Source organism: Bos grunniens, chromosome 11, assembly GCF_055505025.1.
Source record: "Bos grunniens cultivar Pamir isolate PY7600 chromosome 11, Bosgru_T2T1.0, whole genome shotgun sequence".
NCBI lineage: Eukaryota > Metazoa > Chordata > Mammalia > Artiodactyla > Bovidae > Bos > Bos grunniens.
The window spans coordinates 104,562,293-104,587,872 of record NC_141175.1 but is presented as its reverse complement, the minus strand read 5'-3'; the positions used below and the strand labels follow the sequence as shown (position 1 = coordinate 104,587,872).

At 49.6% G+C, this 25,580-nt stretch overlaps 1 protein-coding gene across 6 annotated transcripts in view; it reads right to left on the bottom strand.

Annotated features, from left to right (window-relative positions):
• Positions 1-25,580, bottom strand: part of FAM178B (family with sequence similarity 178 member B) — a 115,285-nt gene that overhangs the window by 80,517 nt on the left and 9,188 nt on the right. For 3 of the 6 annotated variants that reach the window (XM_086328132.1, XM_086328133.1, XM_086328134.1), the window contains exons 2-6: positions 24,750-24,819; positions 24,152-24,573; positions 23,106-23,167; positions 20,056-20,151; positions 8,108-8,260 (exon numbers count right to left, since the gene is read on the bottom strand). In XM_086328132.1, the coding sequence (XP_086184258.1) occupies positions 8,108-8,260; positions 20,056-20,151; positions 23,106-23,167; positions 24,152-24,573; positions 24,750-24,819 (803 nt within the window). Of the gene's footprint in view, positions 1-8,107; positions 8,261-17,312; positions 18,272-20,055; positions 20,152-23,105; positions 23,168-24,151; positions 24,574-24,749; positions 24,820-25,580 lie in introns of those variants that run through there. The other 3 variants (XM_086328135.1, XM_086328136.1, XM_086328137.1) reach the window with 1 other exon arrangement.

Here is a 25,580-nt window from a genome sequence, read left to right as displayed (position 1 = left end):
GCACCCGCCAGCTTCTCTGTAGGGGAATGGATTCTACAAGCCCCTGCCGGCTCAGATCAACACATTTCCAACTGCTGCTCAGAGAGAGAGAGACGCCTCTTGCTTGACGATGTCTCCCTTCTGCTACACACTTGGCAGTGCGGTTTCTGCCAGAGGAAGGATCAGTCTGCCTTGGGGTTCACTGCTGTTCAGTTAGGCTTGGTGTGTAGGACCAGGGGTCAGAGATTAGGCAGCAAAGGGCATGGTTCAGCTATGCCTGGAAGCAAATGGCTGTCAAAGAATTCAGCTAGACGAGATGCGAGGAATCCCCTGTGAGTGTGCTCAGTGAAAGGGCACTGCTGCCTTCCCTTGGCTGGACCGCAAGCCCTGCCACCCTTCAGGGGAAGGACAGAGAGATGGCAGGAGGAACCTCCTGCTTGGTGGAAGGGCAGGGAGAGGCCTGGCAGGCAGAGACCACTCTGATCCGAGGTCTGCAAGTGGGGAGGCCCCGGGGGGAGAAGGTGAGCGGGTTACGGAATCCACTGAGGTTAGATGTAGAAAAATCCCTGGCAGGTTCACAAACTGAGAATGCTGACTCGGGGTCCAAGCGGGCACCCATGCCTGTGGCAAAGCCAGCGCCAAGGCTGGAAGTTATCCTGAGAATGTCAGAATGCCATGGGGCGAGCAGGGAGGAGCAGAGCCTCCTCTTGGAGGCAGATGCAGCTCCGGCCCAGCTGGGCGTGAAGCCCCAGCTGCCAGCCCTAAGGATCCAGGGAGGGGAGGTCCCCACCCCAACAAGGAGTGGCCATGGTCAGAATGCGCTAATCCCCAGCCTTTGCCCACAGGGCAATGGGAAAAGGAAGGAAGGAAGACAGGGTGTGGGGTGGGGGGATCAGCAAGAAGGGGGAATCACACAGAACAAAGGCCCCAGCCTCAGTCAGCATGCTGGGCTCCTGGTGGAATTCTGATCTTCTGCTTGGACTGTGTGTTCCTGATAAGGCCCAACTCAGGATCTCCCAGCCCCCATCTCTGGTCTAGTCTACGGGCAGCAGCCCCAGGGGGGAAAGTCTTTAAATGCCTCGGGAATCCCAAGTGACAGCAGAAAGGTAAACACCGAGTGTCGTTATTTATAGGGCATCAGTTTCTGCGCCTTTGCCAGGCTACTAAGATGAGAGCTTCAGTGAGACGCCAAGGGGGACCAGCCACCAGTAGCGGTCCCAGTAGCTCTTCTTGTCCCCTCCTTTGTTTAAAGATCAGCGAGCCGAGGGCTTCCCTGTGGTCCAACGGTTAAGAATCCACCTGCCGATGCAGGGGACACGGGTTCACTCTCTGGTCCAGGAAGATGCCGTGAGCCACGCAGCAACTAAGCCGCGCGCCACAGCTGCTGAGCCTGTGTGCCCTAGAGCCCCATGCTCCCCAGCAAGAGAAGCCACCACAAACAGAAGCCTGAGCACCGCAACTGGAGAAAGCATGAGTGCAGCAACGAAGACCCAGCACAACCCAAAATACATAAATCATCTTGTAAAAAAGATTAAAAACAAAAATCAGTGATCCTAGCAACTGCCTGGAGGGCCACTCTCACTTGCTCTGGATTTGGGGGCAGGCGCATGCAGTGGGGCGGCTGAATGCTGCCCCTGCTCTGGGATTGCTGGATTTATTTCACCCGGTCTTCCCCTGCCTGCCAGGAAGACAAGAAGGAGGTCTTGGCAAAACAGGAGCTGGGGCCTGGGCCTCAGGGAGGTCTGATGCCTGAGCACCATTTACATCACTGAACTCGGACCCATGCCGCCCCCGCCAGCTGAGGCCATTGCTGAGGAAAGTCCCCAGTGGCACTTCCAGTGTCCTGAGAACAAACTGCAAACTGCAGGTGCACCCAGAGGACAAACGTGGGTCCTGACACCCCCACACACACTGGGGGGAGGGTGGGGAACAGGGAGGACCCAAGGCGCTTCAGCGGGCAAGCTCTACCCCCGAGGCGCTGGTTCCTGTCTTAGAGCTGCCCTGGGGCACTAGCTGCTCTAGGCCCTGTCACGAGGCTTGGATTTCCCGCTGAAGTGCTGTCAGGGGACGAGGAAAGAGTTCAGCCACCCTCCTCCTCCGCTCCCCCGCCCAGTACCAGCTTCTGTCACAGCAGCATGTGACTCTGGTCTCAGGGAAGTGACCTGAGGTCACACGTCCAGCAGGGTGACAAATGAGAGAGGACGGTCCAGGCACCTCCGGTCCTACTGCTGCAGTTCAGGGAGGAGTTCAGTTCAGTTCAGTCGCTCAGTTGTGTCCGACTCTTTGCAACCCCATGAACCGCTGCACGCCAAGCCTCCCAGTCCATCACCAACTCCCGGAGTTCACCCAAACTCATATCCATTGAGTCGGTGATGCCATCCAACCATCTCATCCTCTGTCATCCCCTTCTTCTCCTGCCCTCAATCTTTTCCAGCATCAGGCTCTTTTCAAATAAGTCAGCTCTTCACATCAGGTGGCCAAAGTACTGGAGTTTCAGCTTCAACACCAGTTCTTCCAATGAACACCCAGGACTGATTTCCTTTAGGATGGACTGGTTGGATCTCCTTGCAGTCCAAGGGACTCTCAGAGTCTTCTCCAACACCACAGTTCAAAAGCATCAATTCTTTGGCACTCAGCTTTCTTTATAGTTCAACTCTCACATCCATACATGACCACTGGAAAAACCATAGCCTTGACTAGATGGACCTTTGTTGACAAAGTAATGTCTCTGCTTTTTAATATGCTGTCTAGGTTGGTCATAACTTTCTTTCCAAGGAGTAAGCGTCTTTTAATTTCATGGCTGCGGTCACCATCTGCAGTGATTTTGGAGTCCCCCAAAATAAACTCAGCCACTGTTTCCACTGTTTCCCCATCTATTTGCCATGAAGAAATGGGACCGGATACCATGATCTTAGTTTTCTGAATGTTGAGCTTTAAACCAACTTTTTCACTCTCCTCTTGAAAGAGGCTCTTTAGTTCCTCTTCACTTTCTGCCATAAGGGTGGTGTCATCTGCGTATCTGAGGTCACTGATATTTCTCCTGGCAATCTCGATTCCAGCTTGTGCTTCTTCCAGCCCAGCGTTTCTCATAATGGACTCTGCACATAAGTTAAATAAGCAGGGTGACGATGTACAGCCTTGACGTGCTCCCCTACTCAGGGAGGAGAGGCGCACGTAAAGCTGCGTAGGTCCGACCCGGGAGACACCAAGACTGCCTGCTCTTGCTCTGAGACGAACTGCTGGCTTAATCTGTGCCAACATTCCCCACTGTGTACAGTGGAAAGAAAGATAACATCCCTCTTCACCAGACAGCAAGCAGAGGTGAATCTACTTCAAGAAGTGATTTTTTACTTTTGTATACCTTTTGTTCATTCAGCGTTAAGTCATGTCCGATTCTTTGCAACTCCATGGACTCTAGCCCATTAGGCCCCTCTGTCCATGGGATTTCCCAGGCGATAACACTGGAGTCGGTAGCCATTTCCTTCTCCAGGGGAACTTCCAGGGCTCGAACCTGCATCCCCTGCATTGGTAGGCAGACTCTTTACCACTGAGCCACCATGCAAGCCCAAGAAGTGATTTTTTAAAACTGTATTCATTCTCCCCCCAAACCACTAATGATTACACAAAGTGTGAAAATACAGAGAAGTCGAATGAAGAGACTGAAAGTCACCTGAAATCTCACCTGAAAGGTGAGAAACCGAACCATACTGCTCTTTGAGAGAGGAAGTAACCTTTTCTTCTTCCTGCATCCTCACATTTCCGGCTGCCCACAACACACTAATTATTGAATGGCTAGTAATCCCCACTCTCTGTCTCGACTTGAGGTCTTTGGCACAAACAGGAAATAAAGAATGACCCCCAGGCTAAAGGGCGACCTTCAGGAAGTGGCCCTTCCCCAGTGCCTGGCAGGCGTCCCCTGACCTGGCCTCGGGCAGGGCACAGACACTCCTGGCCCCAGGCCCCATCTCCGCTCTGCTTCCTTAGCAAACTTGAGGGAGGAGGGTCTGGACTCTCTGCTCCAGGAGGCTGGCCGGCCACCTGGCCCCATTAAGCACAGCTGCTCTGATCCCAGGCCACCACTCCACCGGCCATCTCCTCTGTCAAACACTTCCTGCCCGCCATCCAGCCTGGGGCAGAAAATCTGCCATCGGCCCCAAATCCCGAGGAGAAACAGCTCAGGAAGCCACCTGCCTCCCCCCTCTTATGTCCTCCCTGTCCAGCCGCTTCTCTGTCCCTGTGCTTCCTCTGGTTCCACTATCTGTCTTCTTTCCCTTCATTTCTTCCCCTGCCCCCTTTTCATCATCTCTTTATGAGATATATTTGTTTTTTAAAAACTCTTTATTTATTTGGCTGCCCTGGGCTTTAGTTGTGGCATGCAGGATCTTTAGTTGCAACATGTGGGATCTAGTTCCCTGACCGGGGATCAAACCCGGGGCCCCCTGCATTGAGAGCTTGGAGTCTTAGCCACTGGACCACCAGGGAAATCCCTAGATGTATTTTCAATTTGGCAATGGGAAATTTTACCACTGTTCATACCCTAAGACCCAGTCATCTCACATCACATCCAGAGATCTATTCCAGAACTGCTGACAAATGTTTCTGTATAAGGATACTCTCTACCACACTGTTTACTATCAGGGGGAAGCTGGAAACCACCTGCATGTCGAGAAAAAGGAAGAAGATGGTTAAATATGTCGGGCATCAGTGACATGTGAGGTGTTATTTCGACATTAACATTACTTGGTCTGATTGCAACATCTGGGCCTTATATTTAGATTCTTCTTTCAACAACATATAAAAAAAAAAACACTTAGCAATCACAGAAATCTGAATGCTGATCGATATTAATGATATTAAGACGTGCAAAGATGGAGAAGCTCTATACAGTCAACAAAAACAAGACCAGGAGCTGACTGTGGCTCAGATCATGAACTCCTTATTGCCAAATTCAGACTTAAATTGAACAAAGTAGGGAAAACCACTAGACCATTCAGGTATGACCTAAATCAAATCCCTTATGATTATACAGTGGAAGTGGGAAATAGATTTAAGGGACTAGATCTGATAGATAGAGAGCGCCTGATGAACTATTGAATGAGGTTCGTGACATTGTACAGGAGACAGGGATCAAGACCATCCCCATGGAAAAGAAATGCAAAAAAGCAACATGGCTGTCTGGGGAGGCCTTACAAATAGCTGTGAAAAGAAGAGAAGCGAAAAGCAAAGGAGAAAAGGAAAGATATAAGCATCTGAATGCAGAGTTCCAAAGATTAGCAAGACGATATAAGAAAGAAATAAGAAAGACTTCCTCAGCAATCAATGCAAAGAAATAGAGGAAAACAAAAGAATGGGAAAGACTAGAGATCTCTTCAAGAAAATTAGAGATACCAAGGGAACATTTCATGCAAAGATGGGCTTGATAAAGGACAAAAATGGTATGGACCTAACAGAAGACATTAAGAAGAGGTGGCAAGAATACACAAAAGAACTGTACAAAAAAGATCTTCACAATCCAGATAATCATGATGGTGTGATCACTCACCTAGAGCCAGACATCCTGGAATGTGAAGTCAAGTGGGCCTTAGAAAGCATCACTACGAACAAAGCTAGTGGAGGTGATGGAATTCCAGTTGAGCTATTTCAAATCCTGAAAGATGATGCTGTGAAAGTGCTACACTCAATATGCCAGCAAATTTGGAAAACTCAGCAGTGGCCATAGGACTGGAAAAGGTCAGTTTTCATTCCAATCCCAAAGAAAGGCAATGCCAAAGAATGCTCAAACTATCGCACAATTGCACTCATCTCACACGCTAGTAAAGTAATGCTCAAAATTCTCCAAGCCCAGCTTCAGCAATATGTGAACTGTGAACTTCCAGACGTTCAAGCTGGTTTTAGAAAAGGCAGAGGAACCAGAGATCAAACTGCCAATATCCGCTGGATCATCAAAAAAGCAAGAGAGTTCCAGAAAAACATCTATTTCAGCTTTATTGACTATGCCAAAGCCTTTGACTGTGTGGATCACAATAAACTGTGGAAAATTCTGAAAGAGATGGGAATACCATACCACCTGACCTGCCTCTTGAGAAATTTGTATGCAGGTCAGGAAGCAACAGTTAGAACTGGACATGGAACAACAGACTGGTTCCAAATAGGAAAAGGAGTTCGTCAAGGCTGTATATTGTCACCTGCTTATTTAACTTATATGCAGAGTCCATCATGAGAAATGCTGGGCTGGAAGAAGCACAAGCTGGAATCAAGATTGCCAGGAGAAATCAATAATCTCAGACATGCAGATGACACCACCCTTATGGCAGAAAGTGAAGAGGAACTAAAAAGCCTCTTGATGAAGGTGAAAGAGGAGACTGAAAAAGTTGGCTTAAAGCTCAACATTCAGAAAACGAAGATCATGGCATCTGGTCCCATCACTTCATGGGAAGTAGATGGGGAAATAGTGGAAACAGTGTCAGACTTTCTTTTTTTGGGCTCCAAATTCACTGCAGATGGTGACTGCAGCCATGAAATTAAAAGACATGTACTCCTTAGAAGAAAAGTTATGACCAATCTAGATAGCATATTCAAAAGCAGAGACATTACTTTGCCAACAAAGGTCTGTCTAGTCAAGGTTATGGTTTTTCCTGTGGTCATGTATGGATGTGAGAGTTGGACTGTGAAGAAAGCTGAGTGCCGAAGAATTGATGCTTTTGAACTGTGGTGTTGGAGAAGACTCTTGAATCCCTTGGACTGCAAGGAGATCCAACCAGTCCATTCTAAAGGAGATCAGCCCTGGGATTTCTTTGGAAGGAATGACGCTAAAGCTGAAAACTCCAGTACTTTGGCCACCTCATGCGAAGAGTTGACTCATTGGAAAAGACCCTGATGCTGGGAGGGATTGGGGGCAGGAGGAGAAGTGGACGACAGAGGATGAGATGGCTGGATGGCATCACCGACTCGATAGACATGAGTTTGAGTGAACTCCGGGAGTTGGTGATGGACAGGGACGCCTGGCGTGCTGCGATTCATGGGGTCACAAAGACTGAGCAACTGAACTGAACTGATTAAGTGTATATTAAGACACACATATTAAGTGTAATAGTGTATTGAAGTTATGTCTAAAGATAGTATTTTAGAGACCCAGATTGAAGGACTTAAAGGAATTGTATGTGTCTGGGACTTGCTTAAAAATGATCTTGAGGGGACAGGGTGAGTGGGCAGGTGTATGGAAGAACCAAGACTGGCTCTGAGTCAGTAACTGATGTTGACTGGTAGGTACGCATAGGTACCCTTTGCTTCTATGTGTGTTTGAAACTTTCCACGATAAAAAGCTTTAAAGGAAACACATCAAAACACTGTTATTTTTCTGTTATAAAATAAGATGGGCTAGCCGGAAAAGAGAACAAGGTTCTTGTGTTCAAGTCCTAATGTGTCCCTAACCTCCATGTGCCTTATGGGCTGGTGGGGAGCGGTCAGGTGGTCTCAACTTCATCTCCCAAGTGGCCGGTGCCCAGCAGGGCACCAGCCCGCAGTGGAGGGCCGATGGCCTGAATCCTGCAGGCTTTCTCGCTCTTATTCTTAGACATGTAAACTCACAATCGCAAGAGTTGCATGTTATTGTGGTAAAGTTTTCAAAAATCCCCTAAAAAAATCAAACATAGTCAGGGGTTATGTGATAATGCCTGTGAACAAGTCCCACCAAGACGAGGACCAGGGCAGCTGTCCTGATGTTATGCTGAGTTGTCCTTGTGGCTGGGGACAAACTTTCCAGGAGGAAGAGAGGAGGGGATGATGGGCCCTGGGAAACTGCTGGACGGCCAGGAAAGTGGTTCCAGTGTTGATGGAGACATAACCCCAAGGGCATGTGTGATGAGTCTGACCATGCAACGGGGCCATGGGGGAGGAAAAGGCAGCACATAACAGATGCTGAATATCTGCTGCAGTGTAAGATTCTGTGAAGGATATACATCTAAATTAGTGAAGAAAATACCATAAGCAGAAATGTGTGTACTGCGTGTTCCCTAAAGGCTGACACACCCACACTGGGAAAACACAACTTCCGAAGGCCTCCTCTGGGGTGGTCCTCACTGCTGGGCTCCTCAAGGGAGGGGCCTGGTCAAGCCGCACGGATGTTTACCTGAGGAACAGCTTTTCCAGGGGGTTCCGTGGCTTCAGCTGTGAACTGTCCAGGATGCAGGGCACAGGGTGGTGCCTGGGAAGAAACACGGTCTCGCCCGGATGCACTGCTGGGATGGCCTGCGGTGGCACGGAGAATCTCTCCACCAGCGTCCTGGCAAATCAAGGGGCAGGGGAGAGCCGGGCATCAGCAGGCGCACCTTGTCTGTAGTCTGGAGGGAGGCCAGGGAAGGCCAGATGGCGGCCCCTCCCCGCAGCCCCCGCCTGGTGGGGACCAGACCGGGGGCACAGCGCCCCCTGCTGACGGAGGGAGAGCCCGCCAGATGGAGACAAAGGGGCTCGCTCCCACTCCCTGTCGGACCCCAACCCCTCTCTCAGGGCCTTAGTGCAGGAGCTGGAAGTTCTGGTCCCCAACCCTGCCCCACTCGCAGGCTCTGGTCCAACGTCCACTGAGTGCCCACGAGTGCAGGTGCCAGATGCTCAAGATGAGGCAGGCGTGGGCTGCCCATGCTCCCCCAGGACAAGTGTAAGGGGATCACAGCGAGGCCCTCCAGCGAGTGGACCAGCCCCAGAGCAGCAACAAGGTGCGGGGAGAGGCTTGGGAGAGAAGCCCCGGATGGTGCAGCAGGCCAGGGAGGGCCCCTGCAGCATGATGAGGGGGCCAGGGCTCTTTCTCTGAGCAGCATCCTCAAGGCCTCGTGAGCAGGAGGACTCCCCAGGGAGCCTGGGAAATGCAGAGGCCCAGGCCCGCGCTGCTCTGAGAGTCATTTAGTGAACCAGAGCTAGGTCCCACAGATAGGGAAGGAACAGGCAGAAGAGGGGACACATTCCAGCTCTGTGGGGATGTGTATAAGGCAGGAGGTGAAGACTGTCCCTCAGAATGAGGCCAGTCGCAGCGCTATGCAGGATGGAAGGGTCTCCCTTACACAGAACGTGGAGGGTGAACACAGCCAGCCACAGAACAGCAAGAGTGTGTGTGTGTGTGTGTGTGTGTGATGCAGGTACACAGACATGCACACAACAGCCTGCACACATCTGACACACCCAACCACGGTCCAGGGTCATCCTGAGGGAACAGGATGGGGGAGGGGAAGGAAGGGGAGACATTTCCTGTTTACATCAAAGAACAGTGTTCGGCTTGATTTTGCACTAACATAACATAAACTCAACAGTAATAATAACAAAATAAAGCAAGCCACAGGCACTGCACCCCTTCTTCTCATCACAGGAAGGCCGGTACCCAGGCTGCCAGCTGGGCCCTGGGGCAATGGACACGGAGGGGACACGGCCAGGGCCTCCTGTGAGTATCTGGGGCCCGGCAGCCAGCGCTGGAGGTGCACGAGCTGGGCTGGGGGCCCACCAGCTGCTGGAGGAGACCTGTCACTGTCCTGCCAAGTGACCCAAGGTAAGGAAGGTCATCCTAAGGGTGAAACGGCACAACAGATGTGAATGACATCGGAAAACCGGACAGATTCTGACCTTGCAAACTTCGGAAACAGCCTCAGCAAACCACCATACAAATGGCACAACAACTTTAGTTTTGTTAATTTATTTGCCGTTTGAGTTTTTGAGTATCTGCGGCTTCCTATGTCCGCAAAGAGTTGGACACGACCGAGTGACAGAGCAACAACAACAACGGCTTCCGAGGTTGCTTTTATAATTTTAGAAAAAGTACAGATTATTAAAAGTCTGTAAGAACCAGATTCATCTGCAAAAAGCTCTCAGCTCCTGACCCCAAACCATCGCTCAAAGGGAGTTTTGTGATATTAAATACAATGTATGTGCATTATTAAGAGCTCTGAGATGACTCTAATTGAGAACTTCCTGTGCAGCCCAGAAGTGAGGATAAAGGATGATGCTGTGGTATAAATATCCTCCCCTCCCTGGCACTGGCACACACATAAAGGGCTTTTAACTTTAAGGGCTAGAGAATGCAGGATGTTGTCTGTTCAAGACACAGGCTACCCTTGGATTAGAAGCAGCTGATCAGCTCGGGATGACTGGGGGCCTTCCTCTGCCGGCCAAGGGTGAGGGGTTACGTGACTCCTGGTCACAGGGGACCTGTCCGCCAGATGGGGGCCAGCCCCCCGGCCTAGGCCTCACCCCTTCTGAACCCGTACTCCTGCATGGCACCTCCCACCCACCCCGGCCCCACTCAGGGATGGAAGAGGCTGCCGGGCTTTGTACATCAGTGAGTAATTTTCTTTGAAGCAAAGAACCGAACTGACCCATCAAGATGATCGCACATCAAAACGACCACCTCAAAGTGGCTGTTGTCAGAAGAGGCTGTCTCAGAGTACTACTTGAAAAGGTCACGTGCCCAGAGTATTATCAGCATGATATTTCAAAGCCCAGAGCACCAGCTGCCCAGGTTAACTCCCTTTCTGTGGGGAATTTTAAAAGCATCCAGGCCACAACTTCCAAAATCCTGGATGCACTCGGGAGAAAGGGAAAGAGCTAGGGAGATTATCCAGGCTACAGAAATGTCTTAAACCATTTATTTCCAAGGTTCTCCATCCAGTGAGTGGGGACCGTGGGAAGTGAATCCCCAGCCCTGACAGAGAAAATTGCGTCATTACTCATGATGCCACGAAAGCCTCTGGCCCAAACCTGCTGATTCCATCTGCCAGGAGTCACCGTGTGCCCGTCAGGCACCCTTTCCCGGCCTCTGGGCAGCACGTGGAAACTGGGGCCAGCTACAAGGCTGCTGCTTAGTTTTTTAGTCCAACTCTCTGTGACCCCATGGACTGTAGCCCGCCAGGCTCCTCTGTCCTTGGGATTCTCCAAGCAAGAACACTGGAGTGGGTTGCCATTCCCTTCTCCAGGGGATCTTGCCGACCCAGGGATCAAACCCGCCTTTCCTGCACTGGCAGGTGGATTCTGGACCACTGAGCCACCAGTTAGGAGGCAGATGTCCCTAATCCAGGCTGCGGCCACCTCCTGCCCATTTCTTTTTTTTTTTTTTTTAATTTTATTTTTTAAAAAAAAATCACATGCTCCCCATCCTGAACCCTCCTCCCTCCCAACCTCCCCATACCATCCCCCTGGGCCTTCCCAGCGCACCAGCCCCAAGCATCCAGCATCGTGCACTGAACCTGGACTGGCATCTCGTTTCATACATGACATTTCACATGTTTCAATGACATTCTCCCAAATCTTCCCACCCTCTCCCACAGAGTCCATAAGACTGTTCTATACATCAGTGTCTCTTTTGCTGTCTCGTACACAGGGTTATCGTTACCATCTTTCTAAATTCCATATACATGCGTTAGTATACTGTATTTATGTTTTTCCTTCTGGCTTACTTCACTCTGTATAATAGTCTCCAGTTTCATCCACCTCATTAGAACTGATTCAAATGTATTCTTTTTAATGGCTGAGTAATACTCCATTGTGTATATGTACCACAGCTTTCTTATCCATTCATCTGCTGATGGACATCTAGGTTGCTTCCATGTCCTGGCTATTATAAACAGTGCTGCGATGAACATTGGGGTACACGTGTCTCTTTCCCTTCTGGTTTCCTCAGTGTGTATGCCCAGCAGTGGGATTGCTGGATCATAAGGCAGTTCTATTTCCAGTTTTTTAAGGAATCTCCACACTGTTCTCCATAGTGGCTGTACTAATTTGCATTCCCACCAACAGTGTAAGAGGGTTCCCTTTTCTCCACACCCTCTCCAGCATTTATTATTTGTAGACTTTTGGATCGCAGCCATTCTGACTGGTGTGAAATGGTACCTCATAGTGGTTTTGATTTGCATTTCTCTGATAAAGAGTGATGTTGAACATCTTTTCAAGTGTTTGTTAGCCATCTGTATGTCTTCTTTGGAGAAATGTCTATTTAGATCTTTGGCCCATTTTTTGATTGGGTCATTTATTTTTCTGGAGTTGAGCTGTAGGAGTTGCTTGTATATTTTTGAGATTAGTTGTTTGTCGGTTGCTTCATTTGCTATTATTTTCTCCCATTCTGAAGGCTGTCTTTTCACCTTGCTAATAGTTTCCTTTGATGTGCAGAAGCTTTTAAGTTTAATTAGGTCCCATTTGTTTATTTTTGCTTTTATTTCCAATATTCTGGGAGGTGGGTCATAGAGGATCCTGCTGTGATGTATGTCAGAGAGTGTTTTGCCTATGTTCTCCTCTAGGAGTTTTATAGTTTCTGGTCTTATGTTGAGATCTTTAATCCATTTTGAGTTTATTTTTGTATATGGTGTTAGAAAGTGTTCTAGTTTCATTCTTTTACAAGTGGTTGACCAGATTTCCCAGCACCACTTGTTAAAGAGATTGTCTTTAATCCACTGTATATTCTTGCCTCCTTTGTCAAAGATAAGGTGTCCATATGTGCGTGGATTTATCTCTGGGCTTTCTATTTTGTTCCATTGATCTATATTTCTGTCTTTGTGCCAGTACCATACTGTCTTGATAACTGTGGCTTTGTAGTAGAGCCTGAAGTCAGGTAGGTTGATTCCTCCAGTTCCATTTTTCTTTCTCAAGATCGCTTTGGCTATTCGAGGTTTTTTGTATTTCCATACAAATTGTGAAATTATTTGTTCTAGCTCTGTGAAGAATACTGTTGGTAGCTTGATAGGGATTGCATTGAATCTATAAATTGCTTTGGGTAGTATACTCATTTTCACTATATTGATTCTTCCAATCCATGAACATGGTATATTTCTCCATCTATTAGTGTCCTCTTTGATTTCTTTCACCAGTGTTTTATAGTTTTCTATATATAGGTCTTTAGTTTCTTTAGGTAGATATATTCCTAAGTATTTTATTCTCTTCGTTGCAATGGTGAATGGAATTGTTTCCTTAATTTCTCTTTCTGTTTTCTCATTATTAGTGTATAGGAATGCAAGGGATTTCTGTGTGTTGATTTTATATCCTGCAACTTTACTATAATCATTGATTAGTTCTAGTAATTTTCTGGTGGAGTCTTTAGGGTTTTCTATGTAGAGGATCATGTCATCTGCAAATAGTGAGAGTTTTACTTCTTCTTTTCCAATTTGGATTCCTTTTATTTCTTTTTCTGCTCTGATTGCTGTAGCCAAAACTTCCAAAACTATGTTGAATAGTAATGGTGAAGGTGGGCACCCTTGTTTTGTTCCTGACTTTAGAGGAAATGCTTTCAATTTTTCACCATTGAGGATAATGTTTGCTGTGGGTTTGTCATATATAGCTTTTATTATGTTGAGGTATGTTCCTTCTATTCCTGCTTTCTGGAGAGTTTTTATCATAAATGGGTGTTGAATTTTGTCAAAGGCTTTCTCTGCATCTATTGAGATAATCATATGGTTTTTGTTTTTCAATTTGTTAATGTGGTGTATTACATTGATTGATTTGCGGATATTGAAGAATCCTTGCATCCCTGGGATAAAGCCCACTTGGTCATGGTGTATGATCTTTTTAATGTGTTGTTGGATTCTGATTGCTAGAATTTTGTTTAGGATTTTTGCATCTATGTTCATCAGTGATATTGGCCTATAGTTTTCTTTTTTTGTGGCATCTTTGTCAGGTTTTGGTATTAGGGTGATGGTGGCCTCATAGAATGAGTTTGGAAGTTTACCTTCCTCTGCAATTTTCTGGAAGAGTTTGAGCAGGATAGGTGTTAGCTCTTCTCTAAATTTTTGGTAGAATTCAGCTGTGAAGCCGTCTGGACCTGGGCTTTTGTTTGCTGGAAGATTTTTGATTACAGTTTCAATTTCCATGCTTGTGATGGGTCTGTTAAGGTTTTCTATTTCTTCCTGGTCGAGTTTTGGAAAGTTGTACTTTTCTAAGAATTTGTCCATTTCTTCCTCGTTGTCCATTTTATTGGCATATAATTGTTGATAATAGTCTCTTATGATCCTTTGTATTTCTATGTTGTCTGTTGTGATCTCTCCACTGTCATTTCTAATTTTATTGATTTGATTTTTCTCCCTTTGTTTCTTGATGAGTCTGGCTAATGGTTTGTCAATTTTATTTATCCTTTCAAAGAACCAGCTTTTGGCTTTGTTGATTTTTGCTATGGTCTCTTTTGTTTCTTTTGCATTTATTTCTGCTCTAATTTTTAAGATTTCTTTCCTTCTACTAACCCTGGGGTTCTTCATTTCTTCCTTTTCTAGTTGTTTGAGGTGTAGAGTTAGGTTATTTATTTGACTTTTTTCTTGTTTCTTGAGGTGTGCCTGTATTGCTATGAACTTTCCCCTTAGGACTGCTTTTACTGTGTCCCACAGGTTTTGGGTTGTTGTGTTTTCATTTTCATTCGTTTCTATGCAAATTTTGATTTCTTTTTTGATTTCTTCTGTGATTTGTTTGTTATTCAGCAGCGTGTTGTTCAGCCTCCATATGTTGGAATTTTTAATAGTTTTTCTCCTGTAATTGAGATCTAATCTTACTGCATTGTGGTCAGAAAAGATGCTTGGAATGATTTCTATTTTTTTGAATTTACCAAGGCTAGCTTTATGGCCCAGGATGTGATCTATCCTGGAGAAGGTTCCATGTGCGCTTGAGAAAAAGGTGAAATTCATTGTTTTGGGATGAAATGTCCTATAGATATCAATTAGGTCTAACTGGTCTATTGTATCGTTTAAAGTTTGTGTTTCCTTATTAATTTTCTGTTTAGTTGATCTATCCATAGGTGTGAGTGGGGTATTAAAGTCTCCCACTATTATTGTGTTATTGTTAATTTCTCCTTTCATACTTGTTAGCATTTGTCTTACATACTGCGGTGCTCCCGTGTTGGGTGCATATATATTTATAATTGTTATATCTTCTTCTTGGATTGATCCTTTGATCATTATGTAGTGACCTTCTTTGTCTCTTTTCACAGCCTTTGTTTTAAAGTCTATTTTATCTGATATGAGTATTGCTACTCCTGCTTTCTTTTGGTCCCTATTTGCATGGAAAATCTTTTTCCAGCCCTTCACTTTCAGTCTGTATGTGTCCCCTGTTTTGAGGTGGGTCTCCTGTAGACAACATATGTAGGGGTCTTGTTTTTGTATCCATTCAGCCAGTCTTTGTCTTTTGGTTGGGGCATTCAACCCATTTACGTTTAAGGTAATTACTGATAAGTATGATCCCGTTGCCATTTACTTTATTGTTTGGGGTTCGAATTTATACACCATTTTTGTGTTTCCTGTCTAGAGAATATCCTTTAGTATTTGTTGTAGAGCTGGTTTGGTGGTGCAGAATTCTCTCAGCTTTTGCTTATCTGAGAAGCTTTTGATTTCTCCTTCATACTTGAATGAGATCCTTGCTGGGTACAATAATCTGGGCTGTAGGTTATTTTCTTTCATCATTTTAAGTATGTCTTGCCATTCCCTCCTGGCTTGAAGAGTTTCTATTGAAAGATCAGCTGTTATCCTTATGGGAATTCCCTTGTGTGTTATTTGTTGTTTTTCCCTTGCTGCTTTTAATATTTGTTCTTTGTGTTTGATCTTTGTTAATTTGAGTAATATGTGTCTTGGGGTGTTTCGCCTTGGGTTTATCCTGTTTGGGATTCTCTGGGTTTCTTGGACTTGGGTGATTATTTCCTTCCCCAGTTTAGGGAAGTTTTCAACTATTATCTCCTCAAGTATTTTCTCATGGTCTTTCTTTTTGTCTTCTTCTTCTGGAACCCCTATGATACGAATGTTGTAGCGTTTAATATTGTCCTGGAGGTCTCTGAGATTGTCCTCATTTCTTTTAATTCGTTTTTCTTTTATTCTCTCTGATTCATTTATTTCTACCATTCTATCTTCTAATTCACTAATCCTATCTTCTGCCTCTGTTATTCTACTATTTGTTGCCTCCAGAGTGTTTTTAATTTCATTTATTGCATTATTCATTGTATATTGACTCTTTTTTATTTCTTCTAGGTCCTTGTTAAACCTTTCTTGCATCTTCTCAATCCTTGTCTCCAAGCTATTTATCTGTGATTCCATTTTAATTTCTAGATTTTGGATCAATTTCACTATCATTATTCGGAATTCTTTATCAGGTAGATTCCCTATCTCTTCCTCTTTTGTTTGGTTTGGTGGGCATTTATCCTGTTCCTTTATCTGCTGGCTATTCCTCTGTCTCTTCATCTTGTTTAAATTGCTGAGTATGGGGTGTCCTTTCTGTATTCTGGCAGTTTGTGGAGTTCTCTTTATTGTGGCTATTCCTCACTGTGTGTGGGTTTGTACAGGTGGCTTGTCAAGGTTTCCTGGTTAGGGAAGCTTGTGTCAGTGTTCTGATGGGTGGAACTGTATTTCTTCTCTTTGTTCAGTCGCGCTGTGGGGAGGGAGGGAGGGATGCTGCAAGCAAATAACACTGGCGTGCGCTCGCAGTGCCTCAGCCACACTGGATCTGCCCCCGCTCACTGCGCGTGTAGCCTCCCTGCCCACACTGCTCGGGCTCTAGGTTATTCCGCCGGGAACAATCCAAGGCTGGCCCTGGGTTGCATGTACCTCCCAGGTCCAAGCCGCTCAGGTTCAGGCACTCGGATAGTCCTCAGAGGCGCAGACTCAGTTGGGCCTGAGTATTGTGCTCTTCCCAGGTCCGAGCAGCTCAAGTGATGAGGTGTTTGGCGAGCGCCAATGCTGCGACTTATCGCCTCCCCGCCACTCGGTTATCTGGGCGCAAAACCGGCGCACCTTCTTAGGCAGATGTTAACCGTCCAGACCCCCAAGAAGTTTTAGTTAGCAAAGAAGCCTGCTTACAGTTTTATAGATAATGTCTCTCTGGGGCTGCGATTGCCCCCTTCCGGCTCTGGCTGCCTATCACCGGAGGGGGAAGGTCTGCAGCCGGCTATCTCTGTTCAATTCTTTGTTCCGTGCACGGGCCTGGCGGTCTTAGGTTGGGGCTGGCTTTTCGCGTAGTAGATATCCCACAGTCTGGTTTGTTAGCCCAAATTATTTCGCTCAGATAGTGCTCAGGGTATTCAGGCCAGATTCTTACTCTAAGCGATGCAGCCCGCGCTGCGCCTCCCTGCCCAGCCCCCGCTTGTTAATGGCGCCTGCAGGCGTCTGCGCTGCTTCTCCACTGGGGGAGTTACCGTAGGACTCGCAATCTTCGAGTTTTAATTGTTTATTTATTTTTTCTTCCTGTTACGTTGCCCTCTGTGCTTCCAAAGCTCGGCACAGATTCGGCAGTGAGAAGGTTTCCTGGTGTTTGGAAACTTCTCTCTTTTTAAGACTCCCTTCCCGGGACGGAGCTCCGTCCCTCCCTCTTTTGTCTCTTTTTTTGTCTTTTATATTTTTTCCTACCTCCTTTCGAAGAGTTGGATTGCTTTTCTGGGTGCCTGATGTCCTCTGCCGGCATTCAGAAGTTGTTTTGTGGAATTTACTCGACGTTTAAATGCTCTTTTGATGAATTTGTAGGGGAGAAAGTGTTCTCCCTGTCCTACTCCTCCGCCATCTTGGCTCCTCCTCCTGCCCATTTCAATTAATGAGGCTTTCACTGCCACACAAGCAAGCTCACCATTGCTACCAAGCAGCACAGCCCAGCAGGCTGTAAAGGCCCTCAGAGCCAGAAGGAACTCTTTACAGTTCACACGCTTCACAGACAACCCGCTGAGCCCCGATCTGAGGGGAACCATACAGGGGTCCTGAGAGAGGGGGCCCCGGGGAGTCTGTGTCCTGTGGACACAGGATGCTGACTCAGTGTAGGCATTCCAACCAGACCGCCCAGCTCAGGCCTGAATAGCGCCACCTGGTCACACGGAGAAAGCGAAGCCTGGACAGGCGGACAGTCCAGGGCGTGTGGACCAGCCTGCCCCGGGGTCACGTGGGGGCACGCGGTTCCTGAGGGAGGGAAGGAAAGAAGGAGGGAGGGAAGGAAGAATGGAAAGGAAGGCAGACAGACAAACAGAAGGATCTGTCCTGGCTCCACTTTCCCCCTCAGCTGCCGCCCGATCTCCTCCTTTGCCCTCCCCTCTTGGACTCCTCTGAACCGTTTCCAGGCAGACTCGCCCCTGGTCACGCACCGGAGCTGCTCCTGTCAAGGTCACCGTGACCCTGAGGCTGCACCCTTGGGCCGTTCTCTCTACACCATCTTCCCTGGTGATCTCATCTGGCTTTGCGGTTTTAAATGTCACCTATACATGGTGATTCCCAAGCTGGGCTCTCCAGACAAGGAGGTCCTTGTCTTGGTCTGGCCCCAGGGGTCCCACAAGTGAACACTTGTTCCCGTGCCTGCCACCACCCCCAGCCTGCGTCATTCAGCCCTCCCCAATTCGAGCCAACCCCAACCATCCATCTGTTCAGGCCTCAATTCAGGGGGTCCACTCTGATTCCTCTCTTGCTCCCACAGCCTCCATCCAGCTCATCAGCAAACCCTGTCAGTTCTACCCTGAAAGTCTACCCAGAACTTGCCTCCTCCTCCTCCCCTGTCCTCACTCTCTTGGATTACTACCACGGCCCCCTGTGCCCCCCCAGTCTACCCTGGACGCAGCTGCAGAAGACCCTGCTCAGATGAGTGGCAACCAGCTTCACGCAGCCCCGACCTCCACTCCCCACCTCCGCCCCCTCCTCACTGCTCCCATGGCAAGGCCCTCCCAGGGCCACCCCTCGCCATCTCCAGGACTCTGCTGAAAACCTATCTGTTCTCAGAGTCCCCGACCCCTCGTCCAACTCTCACAGCACCCCCAACACTGCCGATGCCCACTGTCTCCTTGCTCATCAGCCCTGGTCACCAGCTTCCTGCATTCACCACTGCACTGCTGGTTTCCGGCCCTGACCCCAGGCAGCGCGAGGGCAGAGACCTCTGTCTGGCTCTGTTCCTGTTGCATCCCAGAGCCTGCACAGTTGTTCAGTCACTAAGTCGTGTCTGACTCTGTGATCCCGTGGACTGCAGAGACCTCTGTCTGGCTCTGCTCCTGTTGCATCCCAGAGCCTGCAGTTGTTCAGTCACTAAGTCGCGTCTGACTCTGTGATCCCGTGGACTGCAGAGACCTCCGTCTGGCTCTGTTCCTGTTGCATCCCAGAGCCTGCACAGTTGTTCAGTCACTAAGTCGTGTCTGACTGTGATCCCGTGGACTGCAGCACTCCAGGCTTCCTTGTCCTTCACTATTTCCACAGAGCCTGATGCAAAGTTGGCACATAATGGATGCTTGTTGGATAGACCGACAAACGGAGAGACAGATGGATAGACGAATGAATGGAAAACCGGGTGCCCTGAAGATGGATTCAACTGTGGTCCTTGGGCATCTCCATGGTACAGAGGAATCCAGCCCTGGTTCCGGCCAATAGGCCAGGAGACTCCAGCCCAGATGACGCCTCTGACAGAAGCCACTTCCCTCCCCCTGCACAGGGTAAGACAAGCGTGTCGCGCGGCTGTACTCTCTCTTTCAAAAGCAGTGTTCTTCTGGACTGTGGCTTGGGATCTGGTCCCACGAGTTTGGGCAGACAGTCAGGGAAGAACAGGCCATGTTTTACACCTGTGTATCCTCAAAGGCCCACACTAGACCCTGACACACAATGGGAGAATAAATATTTCTCGAATCAATGAACAGATGTGGGATTACGAGGAGGCAGCTTGAAAACTTATCAAGAGCACACAAACCTCTGGCTGAAATGGTCCAGGGACTTCCCTGGTGGTCCAGCGGCTAAGACTCCATGCTCCCAATGCAGGGGGGCCCAGGTTCGATCCCTGGTCAGGGAACTAGATTCCACAGGCCACAGCTGAAGACCCCACGTGCCTGTGTGTGTGCTCAGTTGCACTCAGTTGTGTCCAACTCTTTTGTGACCTCCTCTGTCCATAGAATTTCCCAGGCAAGCAGACTGGAGTGTGTTGCATGACGCAACAAAAATCAAAGATCCCGCAGGTCACAACTAAGACCCAGCACAACCAAATAGATAAATATTGAAAAAGAAAGAAGCTGTCCAAAACAAAGGACAGGTCAGCACTTCAACCCTCTGTCTGGACAGGCGGGTGTGGACTGGGCCCTGAGTGGGTAGACCCTCCCTCCTGAGGGCACCCTCTCCCCCAACCTGTCCCCACTCCCCTTACCTGTGCTCAGGCGTGAGCAGCACTTCATCTTCATTAAGATCCCAGGCTCTGAGGTCAGCATAGTCCAGAAAAAGTAGCTTCTCTTGCTCCTGCTCCCTGCAAGGAGGTGAGAGGTGTCAACCAGGGTCAGCCCAGGGCCTGTTCATCCAGCTCCGTCACAGGGCCCCAAGGGCATCCCGGAGCACAGCCAGGCCCAGGCACAGGGACCAGGGAGCCCAGGGCCCTATCTCCCTGCACAGAGGCTCTCAAACTCAGATTCCAGCAGTGGGGCTGGGGAAGAGGGTCTGCGTTGCCTGAAAGACGACAATTTACACCACACAACTTCAATGTGAAGAGCTGACTCATTGGAAAAGACCCTGATGCTGGGAAAGATTGAGGGCAAGAGGAGAAGGGGGCAGCAGAGGATGAGATAGTTGGATGGCATCACCAACTCAATGGACATGAGGTTGAGCAAACTCCAGGAGCTGGTGAAGGACAGGGAAGCCTGGCGTGCTGCAGTTCATGGGGTCACAAAGAGTCAGACACAACTTAGCAACTGAACAGCACCACACTGGGTCCTGGGCCTTGCCTTTCTGCTGCCCCTGGGCCCAGGTGCCCCAAGCAGGAGCAGCCCCTGTGCCCATGGCCGCCCTGGGCCTGCCTCTCCGGCCCCAGGGCTGCTCCTCCCTTCCTGTGCATGCTGCCCCTCAGCCTGTTTCTTCCCGCAGCCCTGAGCGCCTCAACTCCCTTTCCAATCAGCCCCACTGCAGCCCTGTGAGCTGGCCATTACTTTGCAGGAAATCAGCTCCCTCACCTTCGGCCCTGACCACACACAAATTCTGAGGGACACCAGTCCCCGCTTTGACCTTCTTATTCCCTCCGGCTGTTAAAGGAGTCCTGGGAGCCCCACCCCTCCAGCCCTTGCCTCACCCTCTGTGTGTGCACCCTGGCTTTGCCCACAGGTCCTCGGTCTCCAAGGTTTTGTCTCCTGCCCAGCCACTGTCTTGGACTGGGCTAGCTGGATGACTGCCAGCCGAAGGGGGACAGCCCTTGGTCCTCAGATGCCCAATTCTGAATTCCACTTCCCAACACAGGCCCCAGCCACCCAGGGTGAAAAGGTCCCACGGGAGCCAGCTCATTGCCACTCTCTTCCTCCCTCTCACACCTCCTGCCATTCTCCACAATGCCGCCTGGGCACTCTCTCTTAAACACATGGAAAACACACCACAACCTGCTTGAGGTCCCTCTGTGACTCGACCTTGTGTTCACGAGGCCCCGGTTCACATCCTGGTTGCAACTCCTGCTCTGGCCTGCCCCCACACTCTAACACAGAGTATTCCAGTCCCAGCACCGTCTGCCCGACATGCCTTTAGCTGTGTGGTCATTCCCATTGCCCTCCCAACTGTAATCGTCCATGGTCCAAGGACAAGGACCCCCTGGGGATCCCGTCCTAACCTTCAGGCTGAGTTAGGTGCTCCTTTTCCAGCCCGCTCTGTGTGTGCTCAGTCACTCAGTTGTGTCCCGACTCTTTGAGGTCCCCTCTGTCCATGGGATTCTCCAGGCAAGAATACTGGGGTGGGTTGCCATTGCCTATTCCAGGAGATCTTCCCAACCCAGGGATTGAACCTGTATCTCTTGCGTCTCCTGCACTGACAGGCAGATTCTTTACCACCAGCGCCACCTGGGCTATGAAATACCAGAATCACTGTGTTCAGTTTCCAGGGGAAAATACGATAATGCATGCCACACATGTGTTTAACCCTCTCCGGTAGGGCAAGAATATGGGGCTGGGAAAAACAGAGGCCACTGAGACGTTATTCCGATAAGAACCCGAGCGTCTGGCAATAGCAGTGCCTCTCTCCATGTGTAACTTCCACAAAGGGAGCGTGCAGCCACTGAGCGAAAACAACCCGAGAGATGCGAAGAGGACACAGAGAAGCAGCCTGTGGACAACGCGCTCCTGTCAGACGCAGTGCAGGTCCAGGGTGGAGTCCACCTGTGCCCCGGCCACCCCAGTCCCTATGGACAACGGAGGCGTGGGGTTCTAGTATCTTCACTGCAGGTGGGACCTCAGTGCAAGCCAACCACGTCATCTGCTTCCCAGGGGAGAAAGAGCACTTGTACTGGTTTCCATTCCCCCACTGTGCCTCCCTAAGGGATTTCCGGTTCTGATCCCCTGTGACTTTCGCTTTAAGAAACCAACTTCAGGCTTCCCTGGCAGCTCAGTGATAAAGAATCCACCTGCCAATGCAGGGCACACGGGTTCGATCCCTGGCCCAGGAAGATCCCACATGTTGCAAGACAACCAAGCCCGCGCCACAACTCCCGAGCCTGTGCTCTAGAGCCTGGGAAGCCCGACTTCTGAAGCCTGAGTGCCCTAGAGCCCTTGCTCTGCAACAGGAGAAGCCACAGCAATGAGGCCGGCTCGCCGAAACTCTCCCCTCAACTAGAGAAAGCCCGTGAGCAACAGTGAAGACCCAGCACAGCCATAGCTAAACAAGTCCTTTTTAAAAGAGGAAAAAAGAAACCAACTTCTACGTGAGACAGGCTCACTGTAATCCCAGAGGGAGGGCAGGTGAGCTAGAGCAAGCGCTACAGGAACACTGCTCAGGGGCTGGCCTGGGCCAGGATGACCGGGAAGGCCAGCTCCTTATGGCTGCCCCTGACCCCCCAGCACTGTCAGAGCCATCGTCAGGCTGCACGCCTCCATGTCAAAGCCATCTGTTTCCTCCACTTCCCTCGAGCCCTTGGATGGGAGCTGAATGAGCGCCATACTGGCAGGAACTGGGCTGAACGGGGCTCAGGTGGAGAGAGAACCAGAGCTAGGTCTCTGTGCGTGCTCCGGTGCGGCGCTCTCTGCCTCGAAGATGCTATGCTGTCCTCTGACCCCCTGACACTCCGAGTGCTGGTTACGCACCAGGGCATACGGGGCACTCACTTGGGAGGCCTGCTGAGAAGGGAGGGGAGTAGGCTGCTTTATCCTGGGAGGAATTTGCTCTGAGTCTTCGAGTACAAACGAACGCTGTAAAATTACCGCTAACCTCAAAGAAAAGAAGATCGTCCCCGCTCACCTCTTCTCCTGCAGTAAGTAATCCAAGCTGTTGACATAGCACCCTGAGCTCCCAGAGGTGAGCTGGCGAAACCATACAGGAATGGGCGTCAAAGACAAAGACAAAGGGAGAAAAAAGACTGATCAATGTTAAGCCCTCTATTTAAGTTTTCTTTTCTGAACAGGAAGTATATTCACTCAATTAAAACAATCGGAAGGCATAACGGCACACAGCCCACGGACTTCGCCTCACCGCCACCCCTGGCCCCCGGGGCCCCTCCGCACAGGTGGCCTCAGGTGTCCACTGCTGGAGACCCTGTTCACACAGAGAAGCAATCAGGAATACATCAGACTCTCTTTCAACACAAATGGTAGTGTAGTGCACCCGCTATTCTGTACTGAGCTCTGATTTTCAATTAACAATATGTAATCAGGGTCATTCCATATCAATACTAAAGAGATAATTAAAAAAAAAAAACACCACTTCCATGGTATTCTGAAGTATGATAATGACACAATTTACTAGTTCACTACTGATAGGCATTTTGGTTATTGGCAATCTTGGGCTGTTACAAATAAATAGGTCCTATTCTTAGAATACATTTCCTGGATCTATGGGCGCTCAAATGTTCCCAAAGTCTTCCCAGCAACCATGGTTTATTGCTAGGAATGCAGTTCATCACTCAAGTTCCCACTTCAGAATTCCCAAGTCGCTGGACCACAGTTAGCCTGAGGCTTTGTGCCTGACCTAGCCCAGATCCATGAACTCAACCTGGGCTGCGAAAGCCTTGAGGGGCCCCGCATCACCCCAAGCATTTCTGTTAGGAGTTAGGGGCAGAAATAAAGGGGGAGACAGTCCAGCCTCAGGGGCCCAAGCTCCCAGTCACGAGGGCCCAGGGGCTGAGGAGAGGTCAGAGGGTGTGGAGAAAAACTTATGGTCAAGGGGAGGGGGCCAAAGGAGGGTAGCTGGGGTGTGGCTGAAGAGGAGTGGCTACAAAGGGATGGCCTGTCGACGACTCTGGAGAAGTGGCCAGAGAGGGGTGGCAAGGAGAGGAGGCCCCGACTTACCGAGGCGTGGGCGCCCATCCCAGGAGTTGCAGCCTCTGGGCTGGTCCCTGCCACGTTCCAGAACAGCTCCCCCAGTGAGGGCAGGCCTCCTAGTCGATCCAGGTCCTGGGGCTCCTGCTCTGACACCTCGGGGTGCTGGACAGCCAGCCTCCTCAGGCCCCGAGGCCCTGGGGCTGGGTCCCCCCTCTTGGCCTGTGGGACGCTCAGGTTCAGGAACTCCACAGGCGGCGGGCTCCAGTCATTGGAGACCGTGTTCCCGGTGGCCTGCATCTTGGGCTTTTTTGATGACTTGGAGGCTGGAGCAGAGGCGGGACTGCAGAGGCGCCGGGTGGGGTGCGGGAGCCCCTGGTACAGGGGATGGTCGAAGCAGCTGCCCTTCAGGCTGGGCAGGAGGATGGGCCTGGTGGTGGCAGCCTGGTCATCTGTGGATGGGACACAGAGCTGTGGTGTCCCCAGTGGCCCACCACCATCCCAGCCCCTGGGCCACTCTGACCAAGGAGGGCGCAGCAAGCAAGGGGAGCCTATCGACTGGGTTTTCCACTCCCTCGTGGCCCCAAACCTCAGAAGGGCTCCACCTGCACAGGTGAGAGATACCTACCTTCTCTCCAAGGAAGGTCTAGCACCGCCTTCCTGGGCCCGGCCATAGGCAAGCCGCTGGGAGTTTTCTCCTGGAAGGAACCACCTGTCAGGTGAGGCTAGCCTTCAAAAGGGCCGAGCGCTTGAGAGGAGGGCCCTGGGCCCCTGGGTGCCCGGGAAGGAACTGCCCTCCTCCAGCTCCACGCCAAGGACCCAGCAGATGCTCCATGAACATCAAGTTGCTAAGGTCAAGGAGGCTCCATCTGACCTCTCATTTCAAGGACGCGATGTGCAAGTGTACAGACATCAACATTTACAAAACCTGTATGAAATGAAAACCAGCACAGCCCAGACGAAAGGCCATATTCTAAAATGATATCCTGGGACTTCCCTGAAGTCTTAACCACTTCCCTAGTCCAGTGGTTAAGACTCTGTGCTTCCAATGCAGGGGGTGTGGGTTCGATCCCTGGTTGGGGAACTAAGATCCCATATGCCATGCAGCACGGCCAAAAAATAAAAATGAAACGACATCCTGTGCATCTTGCTTGCTTGGTGTCACCCCTGTGAGGTTGTCTGTTAAGAAGGGGCTGGACAGGGCTGTCTGGTCCCTGCCATCTCCCCAGCATCAGCACAGACCTGGCACACGGAAGGCTGGGTGCATCTCTGTTGAATGAATGAATGATTTCAAGAGACCCTGGGGCTCCAACGAGCCTCCTCCTGTGTTAGCAGCTGCCTGTCCTCAGCTAAGGTGGACCCAGCCACATATACAGACATCTCTCATCATAGCAGGCCCAGGCTCAGACAACCTGAAACGCAGATGAAAGGCTAATGTCTGAATGACTAATGATCAAAG